Consider the following 15,336-nt stretch of genomic DNA (forward strand, 5'->3'; position numbering starts at 1 on the left):
GATGCTTTCACTGCTTCTGCTATTATTCTACCAGCTCAATTACAATGACCCAAGATTAAAAATTGAAACTTTCAGGTGGTTCCAGTCGCTTGCTCAAAACCCAGAAGCTGAATTCAGAGGTTTCTCCTCACAGAGCTGGTATATACTCATTTTACTATCTATGTTATTGTTACCATCAGAATTTGGCTAATGGGGTGCCTTCAGTTTGAACCCTGCATCAGAATTGGTTTATGGTGTTTTCTTCTTGTTCTCTTATCAATTTTTTGCTGTTTTTTTTGGCTACTATAATGTTGCAGTCTCAGCTGTGAGATTGATGAGGATAGAGCTTGGTGGTGCTTTTGCTGACCTTCTCAATGAGAAAGGCAAAGGTTCTGGCGAGAATGAGATGGGATATGTCCAGAGAACGCTCGGCTTTCGAACCCGGGAATTGAATCATCATGATCTTAGATTGGTATCACTTTCAACCATTCTCTGCTGTACTCTTAAAATTTTCATGTTGTGGTCAATGGTTAGGCTTGAAATTGAAGTATTTTGGACTTTGATTCTTATTTAATTTTTAAATTACATAGGTTACTGACATTGTTGGCGGCACAATTCGTTGGAGAAGATATCTTGATCATCTGATCAGTTCACTTTGTCATGATAAAGATATATCTAGTATGGAACCTCTTCTCTTACAGGTGATAAAAAATGTTCTGTCACATATTTCTTATGAGCATGTTTGCACCATGAGTCTTCAACTGAGTAAATCCTACTAAAGAAAAACCTTGACCATTGTTTTAGTTTGGCATTTCTCAATATAGAGTTTGTAGGTGAAAGTTTTGCAGCAAAGATGGCTGGTGTACTCAAACATTTATTGATCTGAGGCCTTATTGCATTGTCTGTTTCAGATTCTAAGAATAGGATTCTATGAGATTGTCAAATTAGATATGCCGCCATATGCTGTTGTAGATGAGGTATGTCTTTCTGTTCATTTGATCCCTTGTTTCCAGGTAAATAGATTGGGTTGATGTTGCTTGAAGCTCAAGCAGTATCAGACAGAAAGAATTATCATCTGTTGAATTTATCTATTTATCTTTTATGTTGTTTACAGCCATTAGAGATTATTTGTCTTATGATAAATTGTTGATTCTTGGTATAAAATTCAACTTCAATTTCTTATGTTAGGAAGAATTCATTTGTAACAGTAAAGTCTGGTATGGCTTCATTAAATTTTAAGTTTGATACAGGTGTTAGGAGACAGCTGTTCTTGCATTATTATTTATTATTATTAAGTGACAATAATTGTTTTTCAAAGTCCAACCTTTTCTTCATTAAATTTTGATATACCGAATGGAAATGCAGAATGTTAGGCTTGCCAAAGTTGCGCTTAGACCTGGTGCCGGCAACATGGTCAACGGAATCCTCCGAAAGCTAGTTGCACTCAAGGTTTTCCTTTTCACAAATTTCATAAACTCTATGAGTGGAGAAACCATGAAGAGTTTATAAACTCCATTATTGTTGTTTGGCTTGCAGGAAGATGAGGTTCTTCCTTTGCCCAGAGTGGAGGGTGATGATCGTGCCCAAGCCCGTGCTCTAGCAACTCTATACTCACACCCAGTTGTTAGTGTGTAACTGACATGTCTTTTTTGTGCCAGTTATAACTTCATGATAGGCCAGAATTAAGAATCAGTAACGAATAAGGAATAAACCAATTCTTTAGTTGGCACCAGTGTCAGAAAAATACAACTTGATTAAACTAACACTATGAAGAGTAGCAGAAACATTGTCATATGTCAAACTTATAACGATAAACATTGAATATTTTCTAATTTCTTGTTTGTAGTGGATGGTAAGGAGATGGACAAAATATCTTGGCCAGGAAGAAACCATTAAATTGATGAAATGGAACAACAGTGAACCCAGTTTCAGCTTAAGGCAAGTAAATATGTTGCTTCCTTTTTTCCTTTGTTCCTTATAAAGCACCATATAAGTGTATAACTGATAGGTTCAAGGGACTAGCAGAATTAGGGGATCTAACTAACTGTTGAGAGAGTTTTTCTCTCCTGAACTAACAGACTTGCAGATTTTTCTCTAACTGCCTCAAAAAACTAACTAACCCTAGTACTTATAGGCAGCAGGCCAGCAGCAATTAGGAATAAGGAATTAAGCAGTGAAAATCAAAAGCCAAACCGGTTTCTATCAACAACACAGAAAATGAAAACTGAAGCTATATATTTTGTGTTTGTCTCAGAGCAAACCAGGCAAGAGGTTTTTCGAGAGATGACCTTGTGATGCAGCTTAATGCATTGAAGGTAGTACTGATAATTTTTCTTGTATGCACAATCCTTTCCTTTTGCATTTTACCTTTTCTTCCATGGATAATCTGGTCTTTTCTTCCTTTTCTTAAACTTCAGGTCCCATACAGTGTTTCACCACATTTGGATGAATTTGTTCGCGTCAAAACCGGATTGCAGGTATGACAGTGAGGAGATGAGTTGATTATATGACTATTTTCATATGTGAATGTTGTTAATTGCATGGTGGAGACTGAACTCTAATACTCTATCTGTATATAACTTCTGATTTACATTATCAATTGTGAGAGTTTTAGCATGCCTAGATTATGTTACTGAATATTTGTACTTTCATATTTCAGACTGTAATTCATGCCGGATTACTCAGAAAAGGGTTATGTTCAGTTCAAGATGAAAGTGCAGGTCTGGTTTTCATCTTTTCATGTAGCAGACTCTACTTAGTGAGGGATGAAACTCACAGATTGATGATTTCAGGTCTGGTAGTCTCTATTGTGGATCCTCAGCCGGGTGAAACTGTGATTGATTGCTGTGCTGCTCCTGGTGGAAAGACCTTATACATGGCCTCTCGTTTATGTGGCCAAGGTAAATTACTCCTCCTCCTTAATCCACTTTATATTTTGGTGAGAACCATGGTGGCCATCACAGAATTTTGAGAATTGAGACAAAACCAGAGGTTATATATTGAGAGAACAGTAAAAGGTGAATACAATTTGATACAATAGATCTTTTATACACCAACAAAACTATAACCAATCAGCCAATCACAACTCAGTTACTAATCTCTGTTAACATTTCTAACTAACCCCACAAAGGAAGAATCTGATTTGAGAAGACTAATACAGTTGCTTCCTCAACAAATTATCAAATGCCAAAGACTAATACAGTTCAACCACTAAGCAGAATTTGACCAATATCAAGCTTCATCAATTGGAGAAACAAACATCAAAAGCTACCAGAGCTATTTCAAGAAATTTGAACTAAATGCTTAACCACCTTCAAACAAAGTAAAAAAAGAAGCTAAAGTTGAACTTAATCAACAGTTGCAGAAGCTATACCAAAAATATGAAACTTTGAAATGAAACATGGAATTATGGTTGAAACTTCACACTTCTGAAGGAGCAATCAAACCCTTGGGAACAAAGCGGTAAACAAGAACACCAACCCTAGCACCATCGGAGGGAGCACAAGTGTGCAAAACGTCAACGTTGAAGAGCTTCTTCGCTTTCTTGAAGAACGCCGATTCCTTCTTCCACCTCTTCATGTGAGCCATCACAAACACCGTCTCCTTCTCCTTCTTCTTCATCTCTTTCTCCTCCTCAAACCCTAACAACAAAAAACGCAGCGTTTCGAGGAGCGGTTCGTACAGGTGGTCGTGATAAACCACATCCGAAGCCAGAACAACGTCGAAATCGCGCCCTATCTCTGCCACGTCATCAACATTTCCCCATCTCAGCGCCGCGACAGTTACGGCGCCGCCATTGGACGTAACAACTTCTTTGTTGGCGTCTGTGTTGAATTGGAGATTCGGAACGACGTGAGGAAGGTCCGTGATGATCACATTGCCGCCGAGCGTGGCGGCGGCGACGATTCCGACGATTCCTGTGCCGGAGCCTAGCTCGAGGATCCTGAGCTGGCGCTGGCTGCCGGAGAAAGCAGCGGAGAGGGGGCTGGTGGAAGGGCTGGAACGGTAGCTATCAAGAAGAGAGATGAGTGCGGTGGCGGCGGGCCAGAGCTGGAAGGAGAGTCCCTCGGAAGGGAGCTGGCGAATCACGACCGTTGACTCGATCGAACGGAGTGAGTAGCTCTGTTGCTCCGGTGCGCCGTCGTGTACGGTTGTTAAGCTGTTAGGTTGTTGTTCGTGGTGGTCTTGGTCGTTTAGGACGGTGGTGAAGGGGTTTATTTCGTCATCGTCATCTTCCTGAGTCGCCATTGCGCTTTCGTTCTTCATTTTAGGGTTTTTTATTTTTGAATCCCTTTTTATATTCGAAGTGACTGAGCTTTCATTTCTTTGAAGCAAGTTGCCAACTTGCAAAGAAAACAAAATATTACTATTTATCTATTGTCAATTATTTATTCCGCCTAAAAAATTAAGCCACAAAACTAATAGTTTCTTGCTTAGTTTGTTTAAAACTTGCATTGCACGCAACTAACGATTTGTGTTTTGCAGGTTTGGTATTTGCAGTTGATGTAAATCGTGGCAGATTGAGGATTCTCAAAGAGACAGCAAAGTTGCACCAAGTAGACGGCGTTGTTACCACCGTCCACGCCGATCTTTGCGTGTTGACGGTACGTTGTATCGCGCCGTTATCACGTTGGAATCGGAGGAATTGTTTCTTTCTAATATGTTTTGTTTGTTTTGGATTATCCAGGATGGTGAAGCGCTAAAGAGTAACAAAGTTTTGTTGGATGCTCCATGCTCTGGGCTCGGTGTTCTTTCGAAGAGAGCGGATTTGCGATGGAACCGGAAGCTGGAAGATATGGAAGAGCTGAAGAAATTACAGGACGAGCTCCTCGACGCGGCGGCCAAGTAAGGCCAAGATTCTTTTCGGTGTTCCCTTTGTTTATTATGATTTATGAACATCAAAAACTTGATAATTCTTCTTTTCCACAAGTGTAGATTGGTAAAACCTGGTGGAGTATTAGTTTATAGTACATGCTCCATAGATCCTGAAGAGAATGAGGAGAGGGTAGCAGCATTTCTTCTTAGACATGCGGTAACCGTTATCATAAAATTCTTGTACTATGGCTTCTACTCTCAATTTTTCTGAAGTGCTAATCGATCTTTATCTGAATTTTTCAGGAATTTCGCATTGATCCTGTGGACAGATTTGTTCCACCTGATTTTGTGACGGACAGTGGTTTCTATTTTTCTAACCCGGTAAAGCATTCGCTCGATGGCTCCTTTGCTGCTCGATTGGTGCGCGCTTCCTAAAAATCAACTAGGGAAACTGACCCTCGGCGACTGTCCCCCATTTCGGGTGGCATTCAAAGGAAAACAGAGCGGCTGAGTTGCTGCGGCCGCGGTCCGTCTCTTTACAAATCCAGGGCAGACTTTCTGATTTCTCATCCATGAAAAAAATTTATATCCAAGATGTCTGCAACTTCAGTTTCATCAGGCTGGTAATCCTTAACAACATACTTGCAGTTTTGAATGGCAATCCATGCTTCAAATTTCCTCCAACATACTTTCAAAGCATCATGATTTCTATCCGAGCAGGAAATTTTTGTAGGGACAATAATCAACATACTTATGCTGCTTTAGGGAAATTGATTGAAGCAAATTTGAGTAGCTGTTAACAAGTAAATTTTTTTTTTTCCTAACTGTTATGCAGCTGTTGTAGCCCACAATTTTGTAGATAATTTCAGGGACATATTGATACAGTGTGTTTTTATTGTTCATCACACTTGACACACTTAGAACTTGAATTGAATTTGAGACAATTTTTTTTTTATTTTTTCCATAATTTCTCAACTCATTGAGTTAAAGATTAATCCATTGGGATCACGAGTACATTTAAGAATCTGTACTAAAAAATATTATTAAAATTATTATTAAACATTTCTCTTATTAAAGAAAGATTTTCAAGTGTACCGTCATATCGGTATATCAGTGATTTTTAACCGTTGATCTTAATTATATATATTATATATATTTTTTATAATTAAGATCAACAGTTAAAAATAACTAAAACACCGGTACACTTGAAAATTTTTCTAATTTATAATGGCAGGAACGAAGAAATTATCAAATATTTATAGATAATTGACTAAATCTCTATGAAATTAGAGCGAATAGTACTTTGAATCAAGAGAATAATTGCTCTATTAGTCACTATATTTTGACTTAATCTGTAGATAATTCACTATATTTGTTTGGCATTGGGTTAATTTGTCTATAACTTAATACTATTACTAATTTAACTAAAATAAAGTAAAAGCAATATATTCCACACATAGAGTTTAACCATAAAGGGTTACACTTAAGAATACCAATTGGTACCGAAGCATAGATGGTCAACCGCATTACTTCATACCTAAATAAACAGCACTAAGACATATAAATTTGAAACATTAGCAAAAGACATATTTCTCTGGACTTCAGCATACGACCAACTACATCTAAAACTAAAAATAACAATAACTATAATAAATCTTCACTCAATCTTTCTTTTCCCAGCTCCGCATCTTGTGGTCTTGTTGCTGGAACCTTGCACATCTGGACTATCCATCCCGACCATTATTGCTGAATGTGAAACAAATTCAACATCCGTAGGCTTGGCAGGAGTTTCCAACCCTATATCAAAATTGCTTTCCATTACAGAGTCCTACACAATTAAACGAATTTCTCAAATTCAAGATTTTTAATGGATTGTTAACTAAGTTTTTGTATAAGAAAATTATAAGAATTTATTACTGACCTTTGATAAAGAAATAACTGCTACACCAATTCCGTCCGAGTCATTATCAGTTTGTCCACTTATAGCCAACAAATTTGAAACATTTGGATCCGCACCCTAAGCCACAACATACGAAACAAATGAAAAATGAACAAACTTATCTATAAGAACCTAAATTTTTTACAATGTTCGAAAACAGACCTCAATTTCTGCAGAGGAAGCTTCGGAGCTATACATTCCAATAAGTGAGTCATCATCACTTATCTTAATTACATTATATACCTGGTCAAGAGTACTAATATTTTTCTTTCCAATGGATGTTTTAAAAAGGTACTTCCTCTCAAGCAGTGAGTCAAAAGCTTTTGGGTAGGAATTAGTGCTTTCAGATTTCTGCTAATTCAAGGAATCAAGCTAATATGTAAGACACAAAATACTTATAAACTGCATATTTGACATACATCATTGTTACTATTATTTATTTATTTATTTTGGTTGAATCTAAAGACATCATTATGTTGCTTGTTAAGAAAAGAGTATTTATCATTTTAAATGAGTAGTTGGCTTTGATTTTTAATTTTTATATAATACTAAATATATTATATTAGAATGCCAATTGTTAATTAATTAAATAATTGTTTAAATGTAGAATTAATTTATATCCATGGAAGAATGTTTTCCCAGTCATCCTAGGTATCCCTACTTAGATGATCACACACAAGAATTATATTGACAACCAACTAATTACTATTCTATTAGATAAAAATAACTAATTTTTACACCTACTAATTATTTTTCAAAAAGAAAAACCCTTTTAATATATATAACAAAATAGATTAGATGTTTTGTCCATATATACAAAACGCTAAGATAAAATCTAATTAATTTTATATAATAAGTAGGTAATGAAGAGAAGACACAAATTAAAACTAGGCCAATAAGCAAAATGCATTTAGCCAAATCAAACACCACTCATATATCATATAGTCGGTTAAATATATTGTGACATTGATATATAAGACCACCACCTATGGCGACCTATCCAAGGTGATTTTCTAGCACCTTTCAGATAGAGTTTCTGTTTCATACGTTTCTCTCTCTCTTCAAAGTTCAAACCCTTCATCAATTTCATCTTAGCTCCTTATTCATTCATTCTCAATACATCTTCTTCAATCAATAATTTCCTTTCCATTATAAATTATTTTTCTCTTTCCCCCTCTAAGATCTTGTGCCCTTCTCCTCAGATTTATTTATTCTACTATATATCTTTCCTAATAAATCTAACTCTATATATAGAGAGAGTTAAATTTATGATCAATATGTTCAAGAAGAGACAAGATCAGATACATACATATATGCAGGTGAATTATTCATTCTTATTTCTTAATCAACCATCTATATTATTCATCGTTGCTTTTAATTTTGCATATTTAGTATAGATGCGATGAAGTAGCTCATTGTAGAGATTACTTTTGATATTCTATAGTATTGTTACCTTATCAAGATTTATATATCTAGAATGATAAAAATTTACCTACAATTAATTTTATGTGAAGTTGATAATTGATCATCGTTAAATGATAATTTAGTTAAATTTGTCAAATTATTTCATGACTCTTAACTTCAGGTGTGTTCGACTTCACGTGAAATTGATAGCCGAGAGCCTTTAGATAAAAATTTAGTCAGTCAAACCATTTAAAGACTTTCAACTATTACTTCACGTGAAGTCGACTGCACTTGAGTTTCCACCTAATATAAAATGTTATAGCAAAAGGAGAAGATAGATAATAAACACATCTCCTTATAACTTAAACCCTAATAATTATATCTTAAACCCTAGTTCTACCTAATCCCTCTAATAACCTCGTCGCTTGTCTGTGTTTCATTAGGTTTAAGAGGAGGAGTACTTAAGTAGGACTTCAACCATGTTATTCCTATAACTTCGTATTAAATTAGTTATTAAGCAAGAATAATTTCATATTTAATTGCACCAAAAGCTGCATATGTATGCCTATATGTGTGCGTATATGGTTTCACCTGATGAATATATTGTTGATGCTGTTTTAATTTTGTTGATCAAGGAGAAGAGTGATATACAATTAATGGTCACAAAACGTTGCAAAAGAGGATGATATACAAGTGTTTGGACGTTGAGGAGATTATAAATGTTGACAGAAGAGAGAGAGCACAACCCGAGAAATGGTCAAAGAATCTTTTACCTTTGTTGGGAGTGTGCTTTCTATTCTTTTGTCATCATCTTTGTCTTTGTTTATATGGTATACATCTTTTTTTCTCTTAATAATCACTACTATATATCTTAATTACCATTCAAGCCAACTAGCCAAGGTATGTAATGAGGTTATAAATTTTCTTTCTACTAAAATAGTGAGAATAAAATCGAGTTGAGTTGATTTAGTGGTTAGTTTACTAGTTCGAATTCTGTTTTGTGCATAATGCAGTAATTTATTGGCCAATAATAAACCTTTAAATAAAGATCAGTACCACGACAGATTAATTTTTAACTTGTCGGGATAGAAGATAAGTATTGAAAATTAATTTTTAATTAGTCAATAATATTAATTAATTATTTTTTTCATTATAAAATTTTAGTGTACAAATAATATTTTTATTTTAGTATATGTGTATTTATAACTATTAGAAAGTATGTACGGTGCAAGAAGCTAAGAATGATCGAGAATGATGATGGTGATGGAGCAGAATCAAATCAAGCAACAGCAACATGAAATTAAAGTCAATTTCTGTAATTTGGCTTTTTCAGAAAGACCAATATTTGTGCCAACCTTTCATGTATACGGTCGCTACTTTAGGAGAAAATAAGGATCTGATCTGATAAGATAATGTTTATAGTCAACTTTTTCTTTTATTGGTTTGTGGAAATTAATATCTGCTTTAGAGAAAATGACTCTTAAAATATCTTCTTCTATTTATTAATATTATTGTACAATATTTCTTGTTATCATCTTCTATTTTAGGAGGAGTAGCATCAATTCCTGTGCATGTCTACAACGTGTCATCCAAAATGTTCTATTTTTCTGCTATGATCATCTCCTTGAAACTCCAAATTAAAACCTATGTTAGCATATTAAAAGTCAGAACAAACGAATTTGTCTTGAGTAACATTTTTAATTAATAATCTTATATGGTTGTTAATCAAAGATGAGAATAGTATATTTATATATATTTATACATATTAATTTATATATTTTTTAATTAAAAAATTAATCATTAGAATAATTAAATTTATTATAATAAATGAATTAAATTTATAATAAATAAATAATCAATTTTATTTACACTAATTACATAGCATGATTATATCGATGATTCACATACTTGTTTATTAGTTTTTTTTTTGTTTACTTGACTAAATGGATCTCATGAAAGCTTAAAATTATTTTGTTTGTTGAATAATGTGTAAAAGCGAAGGAAAAAGACAATCTATGTAGTATTAAGAAATAGTTTAATTCTAAGCATATCTGCTCAAAGTGAAATAAATTAAAACTTATGAACATAATTTATAAAAGAAGAAAAAGAGGAGAGAAATCATCAATTGAATTTAATTTTGAACGGCAGGTGCTTGCTTGTGGAGTATGTAACGTCATAATAAAAACTTACAGATGCAACGTACAAAGAGATGAACCATTCCCTCAAAAAATAAATAAATAAATAAATGAAGCATTTACTCATTTGTTCGTGTGGGAATGCAGAGAATCAAGGAAGCAACAATTATACAATGGCGACAGAGTTAGCCGCTGAAGTCAGAAATTTAATCTTTAAACTTATTTATTTTTTAAAAAATATAAACATTCATAATTAAAAAAATAAAAAATTACTTAGACATAAAAATAACAAACGGTTAAAACTAAAAGTATATTATTTTTTAATAATAACTACAACAAAATACTTTAAAATTTAATCTCTAATTTTTAAAAATATATATTTAATATATAATTTGTTGTTACCATCTTAATTGTACAGACTTTCTTGTTTCACCTTTGGATATAACTTGCGAAGGAAAAAAAAGGGAGAAAAAACATAACATTCACAAAAAACAAAAGTAATATACTTAACACACGTGCATGAACTAACTAAGTACATGCATGATTATTCCACAGAGTCACAAACTTAAACAAAACGTTTTTCAAAAGACTTATGCTTTCTGCTTCTTGGGTCCAACATGGCTGTGATAGAGTATGACATTAGGCTTAATGTCAAAGTCCTTCCTAAATTGATCCTTATTTTTTCTTGCATGTGATGATGAAACTTGTGGATCTTCAACAAGAAGGTCTTTGATTGCTTCAGGCATAGTTTGCTTATCCATCATATCCTTCCAATATTCACCTTGATCTTTTCTCCCATGGCACACATTATTTGCAACCTAGAAACAAGGGAGAAGAAAAAGAAAAGAGAAACAAATTATGTGTATAGTTTGATATCATAAAACTTAAAAAGGATTTATATAAAATGGATAAAAAAATTTTGAAGTTTTACCAAGAGAAATGAGAAGACTAGAAATAAGGCAAAGGTGGAAGACTTCATTTTTTTTCCCTTCAATACAAATGTGTTGTGATGGGAGTGGGACTACTCCTTGTGCCTTTATATATTATAGGAATATAGGCCAACAATTAATTCAAAATGGAAGATACAAATTCCAAATATGACATTACAAATTCCGAAGGAAAATTTTGTCATCCGTTCCCTATATTAAAATTTAATAAGTGTGCTTTAATTCAAAATTGAATGTTACTTAGAGGTTAAAAAACCAAGTCAAGTGGGTCAAACCAGATTAAACATTTTTAACCACACAATTTAAAAGGATTAGATTGCGCCAACAACAAACCAATCAGAAGTAAATCCTAGGGATGTCAATGGGGGCGGAGCGGGGGATGCCTCCCTGCTTCCCGTCCCTGCCCCCAGAAATAATTTCTGTCTCCGTTCTGTTTTTCACCATAGAGGAATAATTGTCCTATTCCCATTCCTTGCGTTCCCCCGTATTTTTCGGAGGCCCCACTCTCCATCTTTCTATGTTTAACATTCATATGGAAATTATAATAAAAAATATCAAAAAAATAAACTAAAAAATATTATTACAAACACACAAATATATTTTATCTAAGATTATAAGTCAAAAAATATAACATAACAAATCATAGTCCATAAAATAAAATCTTGAACAACAGGGTTAAGGTTTTTTAATGAGTAAAATTACTAAAAAAATTTCTATATTAGAAATAAAGTAAGGATTATTAAGTTAAAAAATTCGAAAAATTATCGGAAATAGGCAGAGATTTTCGCTCAGGTTTCCGCACCTGTTTCGGAAAAATTTCGCTCCCCATCCCCATTTCTACAGAAAAATTTTCCACCATTGGGGCTCCATTCGGAGCCGTGGAAATCCACGGTTCATGGAGATTTTTGACACCCCTACTAAACCCAAATCCAAATATCACTTTGATACGGTGGTAAAACCTTCCTATATTGAAAACATAATTCTAAAGTCAATTAATCCATGCCCTCCATGTCCAAAAACAAATAGGACAATGAACGTAGGATAGGACAATGAACGCAAAGACGCAAAGACAACAATACAAATATGAATGTTTTTGTATTTTGTTTGGTAATAAATTAAAATAAATTATGAAAATTTAATTTATTTTATATTTTTTATAAAAAATTTAAAAAAAGATATAATGATAAAAAATATAATTATAAAAATTGAATAAAATAATAAATAATAAAAAATAAATTGTGTGTCTTGTTAGTGTTTATATATTATTTCTGTTAAAAATGACACAAAATACATTAATTCAGTGTTTTTAGACACAGTGTCTCTGTTTATGTCTTATTTGCTAATCATAACACAACCCTATTTCACTCTCTCAAAAGAGGAGGCCCCTCTCGCAAAAAAAAAATGTTAATAAAAATCTTTGTTCCATTGAAACTCTTGATGCCAAATCCAGTTCAAATTTAGCTGATTTTACACCATAGATGAAGTTAATGTTGGATTTTAGTAATCCATAATTCAAGAAGTTTGTCCCTTTCAATAAAGTTCATGTGTACTTGTGTATACACTCCAATGATGATGATGCTCATATGCATATAGCCGTTGCAAAAAGTTCCATTTCTTGGTGACATTTTCTTTCCAAAACTCACATGGTCAAATGCCACTTTTTTAGGTACATATGGGACAGAATAATTTAAACACAGATGTTCTGTAAATATTGCAGTGAACCATGCCAAATAATAATGAACTGCTCCATTTCTATCAAAAGAAAGCATACATAATAATGGTCTTTACGGTTTAATTTTGTACACTTAAAAGGAATTTGCAAACAAAAATTAGTTTAAGTGTACACACTATACTACCTAAGCTTATGTGCCTTGAACATATAAAGCATGAAATCAATGAAGTTCAATGGATTAGCTTTGAACTTCAATCAATGAACCATGACGACATCAACTTTTCTTGCACATCATATTCAGACTTATGGAACAGCAACATTACACAAAGAATTAAAGGGCAAAAGAAAAAAAAAGGAATTAAAGAATCAAATTGGAATTATTATAAATTCAGCAACTTGATGATGAATCAATCTTGATCTCACACATGCTCTGGCTGGTGTTGAACTCTTCAGTATCAGACACAATGTCATCAATTGTGCATGGCAAATCTGAAGAGAAGGTTAAACTTGGCTTCACTTTAGGAACACTAATTGGTGCAGCTTCATTGTTGAGAATCTGAAGCACCTTCCTCATTGAAGGCCTCTCAGCACTATCTGGGTTAGCACAACACAACCCCAAAAGCAAAAGCTTCCTCATCTCTTCCTCAACAAACTCACCATTAAGCCTCTTATCTGCAGCATCAATAACCTTCCCTTCAGAATGCAACCCCCAAACCCAATCCACCAAATTCATCATCTTTTGCCCTTCCCTCTCAATTGGCCTCTTCCCACAAGCCACCTCAAGAATCACCACTCCATAGCTAAACACATCAGTCTTATCGGTCGCTTTACCTATATTTAACAAATATGAACACTACTATTAAACATGATAATAATTTCCTCAATAATTATATTAGAGACCATAGATTGTGCCACATATCAGATAGACTAATAGATTGTGCCACATATACAGAGCAAAACTAAAGCATTTGAGCATCATAGAGCTTTACCATATTGAAGATACTCAGGTGCAAGGTACCCCATTGTTCCAGCAGTCAAAGTAGAAACAGGACTCTTGTCATGATCCATAAGCTTTGCCAAACCAAAATCACCCAACCTTGGATTGAAATTCCCATCAAGCAAAATGTTGCCAGTTTTGATATCCCTATGAATCACCCTTTGTTCACATTCTTGGTGAAGGTAAACAAGAACAGAAGCCAAACCAACAGCAATGTTCACCCTATGAGACCAATTCAACAACCTTCCCCTCTCAGGTTCCTTGTATAGCATCTTGTCCAAGCTTCCATTAGGCATGAAATCATACACAAGAAGCAACTCACCTACATTGCACGAACACAAGTATAGACACATAAATTCGACAATTTTATGAAAAAATAGTTACAAATTTAAGTTTGAGCATCATAAGGATCCACTCACCTTTCTCAACACACCAACCTTGGAGCTGAACCAAGTTCTTGTGCCTCAAACCAGCAATGATTGACAACTCAGCAAGGAACTCAGTTTTCCCTTCATGAGAATGCCTTGATCTCTTAACAGCAGCAATGGTACCAGAAGACACAAAGAAAGCTTTGTATACAGTCCCAAAAGAGCCATGACCAATGATTCTGCTTGGATGAAACTCCCTCGTTGCAGTCTTCAGATCCTTGTAATCAAATTGCCTTGGACACGTAACAAACGATTCAGCCTTAAAACTTGTCACACTGTTGATCTTAGAATTATTGTTGTTACCACCTCTCTTTATACCCTTCCATTTTCGAACCGCAAAGAACACCAAAATCGAGAACAGAACAAAGAAAAACGCAGGACCCGCAACCGCAACAGCAATACCAATTTTCCTCCTCTTGTTCTTGTTCTTTCTATCTCCATCATCATCGTCGTCGTCGTCATCATCATCACCATCACCTATACCGTCATTAGAAGAAGAAGTTGTAGCAGGTGGAAAATTAACAGTGGCACCATTTCCCGTTACTCCAACGGTGTTATCAGAAACATTGTGAGGGTTCAAGTTCTGTCTTTTAGGGACGAAACCGAAGCTCTTGAAGCTCCAACGCTCGATCAAGTGAACCTCGGTGCTTCCACTGGTGGAGCCTGAGAATCCAACGTAAACCCTTTCTTCTTTCAAGAGCTTGGAGAGATCGACGTTGCGCACTGTGAGAACAGGGCTGGAGGGTTTGGAAGAAGAAGAATAGCTCAAGAAAACCGTTAAGGTTTCTTTTTCAGTGCTGTAATCGATCCAAGACGTTATTGTGTTGCCGGATTTAAGGTCAATGCCGTGGGTTATAGGGTCAACGGTGGCTATGGAGTTCAAAGAGTTGAAGTTGAAGCCGACGTGGTTCTGGTTAGGGTCGTGGAAGGCGGAATCATCGCGCGTGTCGAATTCGACGGCGAGGAAGCGCGTGGAGGTAGGAAGACCGAGGCGACCGGCGGGGGAGGCGGTGGCGGAAG

The 15,336-nt window shown here is 34.8% G+C and overlaps 3 protein-coding genes and 2 long non-coding RNA genes across 5 annotated transcripts in view; 2 read left to right on the plus strand and 3 right to left on the minus strand.

The window, feature by feature from the left end:
• Positions 1-5,754, plus strand: part of LOC107609258 (probable ribosomal RNA small subunit methyltransferase B) — a 7,084-nt gene extending 1,330 nt beyond the window's left edge. The window contains exons 2-17 of the mRNA XM_021106872.1: positions 74-138; positions 297-451; positions 570-680; positions 891-956; positions 1,345-1,428; positions 1,516-1,602; positions 1,826-1,917; positions 2,234-2,294; positions 2,397-2,456; positions 2,639-2,699; positions 2,772-2,879; positions 4,465-4,583; positions 4,667-4,824; positions 4,915-5,011; positions 5,098-5,228; positions 5,259-5,754. Coding sequence (XP_020962531.1) covers positions 74-138; positions 297-451; positions 570-680; positions 891-956; positions 1,345-1,428; positions 1,516-1,602; positions 1,826-1,917; positions 2,234-2,294; positions 2,397-2,456; positions 2,639-2,699; positions 2,772-2,879; positions 4,465-4,583; positions 4,667-4,824; positions 4,915-5,011; positions 5,098-5,228; position 5,259 — 1,456 coding nt within the window. The 3' untranslated portion in view covers positions 5,260-5,754. The remainder of the gene's footprint in view (positions 1-73; positions 139-296; positions 452-569; positions 681-890; positions 957-1,344; positions 1,429-1,515; positions 1,603-1,825; positions 1,918-2,233; positions 2,295-2,396; positions 2,457-2,638; positions 2,700-2,771; positions 2,880-4,464; positions 4,584-4,666; positions 4,825-4,914; positions 5,012-5,097; positions 5,229-5,258) is intronic.
• LOC107609259 (protein-lysine methyltransferase METTL21D) lies at positions 2,993-4,437 on the minus strand. Its single transcript, XM_016311147.2, has one exon. The coding sequence runs from the start codon at positions 4,243-4,245 to the stop codon at positions 3,400-3,402; it is 846 nt and encodes a 281-aa protein (XP_016166633.1). The 5' UTR covers positions 4,246-4,437; the 3' UTR covers positions 2,993-3,399.
• On the plus strand, positions 7,689-9,665 carry LOC107608194. The gene is made up of 2 exons (XR_001612759.2): positions 7,689-8,052; positions 8,773-9,665. It is a non-coding gene; the product is annotated as an uncharacterized LOC107608194 (long non-coding RNA).
• LOC110264445 lies at positions 10,737-11,338 on the minus strand. The gene is made up of 2 exons (XR_002350633.1): positions 11,204-11,338; positions 10,737-11,090 (listed from the first exon to the last, which is right to left on the minus strand). It is a non-coding gene; the product is annotated as an uncharacterized LOC110264445 (long non-coding RNA).
• Positions 13,107-15,336, minus strand: part of LOC107610076 (probable L-type lectin-domain containing receptor kinase S.7) — a 2,845-nt gene continuing 615 nt past the window's right edge. The window contains exons 2-4 of the mRNA XM_021106873.1: positions 14,308-15,336; positions 13,881-14,210; positions 13,107-13,722 (exon numbers count right to left, since the gene is read on the minus strand). The exon at positions 14,308-15,336 is cut by the window's right edge and continues 2 nt beyond it. Coding sequence (XP_020962532.1) covers positions 13,280-13,722; positions 13,881-14,210; positions 14,308-15,336 — 1,802 coding nt within the window. The 3' untranslated portion in view covers positions 13,107-13,279. The remainder of the gene's footprint in view (positions 13,723-13,880; positions 14,211-14,307) is intronic.

The sequence above is a fragment of the Arachis ipaensis genome, chromosome B07, assembly GCF_000816755.2.
Source record: "Arachis ipaensis cultivar K30076 chromosome B07, Araip1.1, whole genome shotgun sequence".
Taxonomy (NCBI): Eukaryota; Viridiplantae; Streptophyta; class Magnoliopsida; order Fabales; family Fabaceae; genus Arachis; species Arachis ipaensis.

Excerpts from the sequence above, each read along its gene's own strand:
- LOC107609259 (XM_016311147.2), bottom strand. The coding sequence starts at position 4,245 with ATGAAGAACGAAAGCGCAATGGCGACTCAGGAAGATGACGATGACGAA.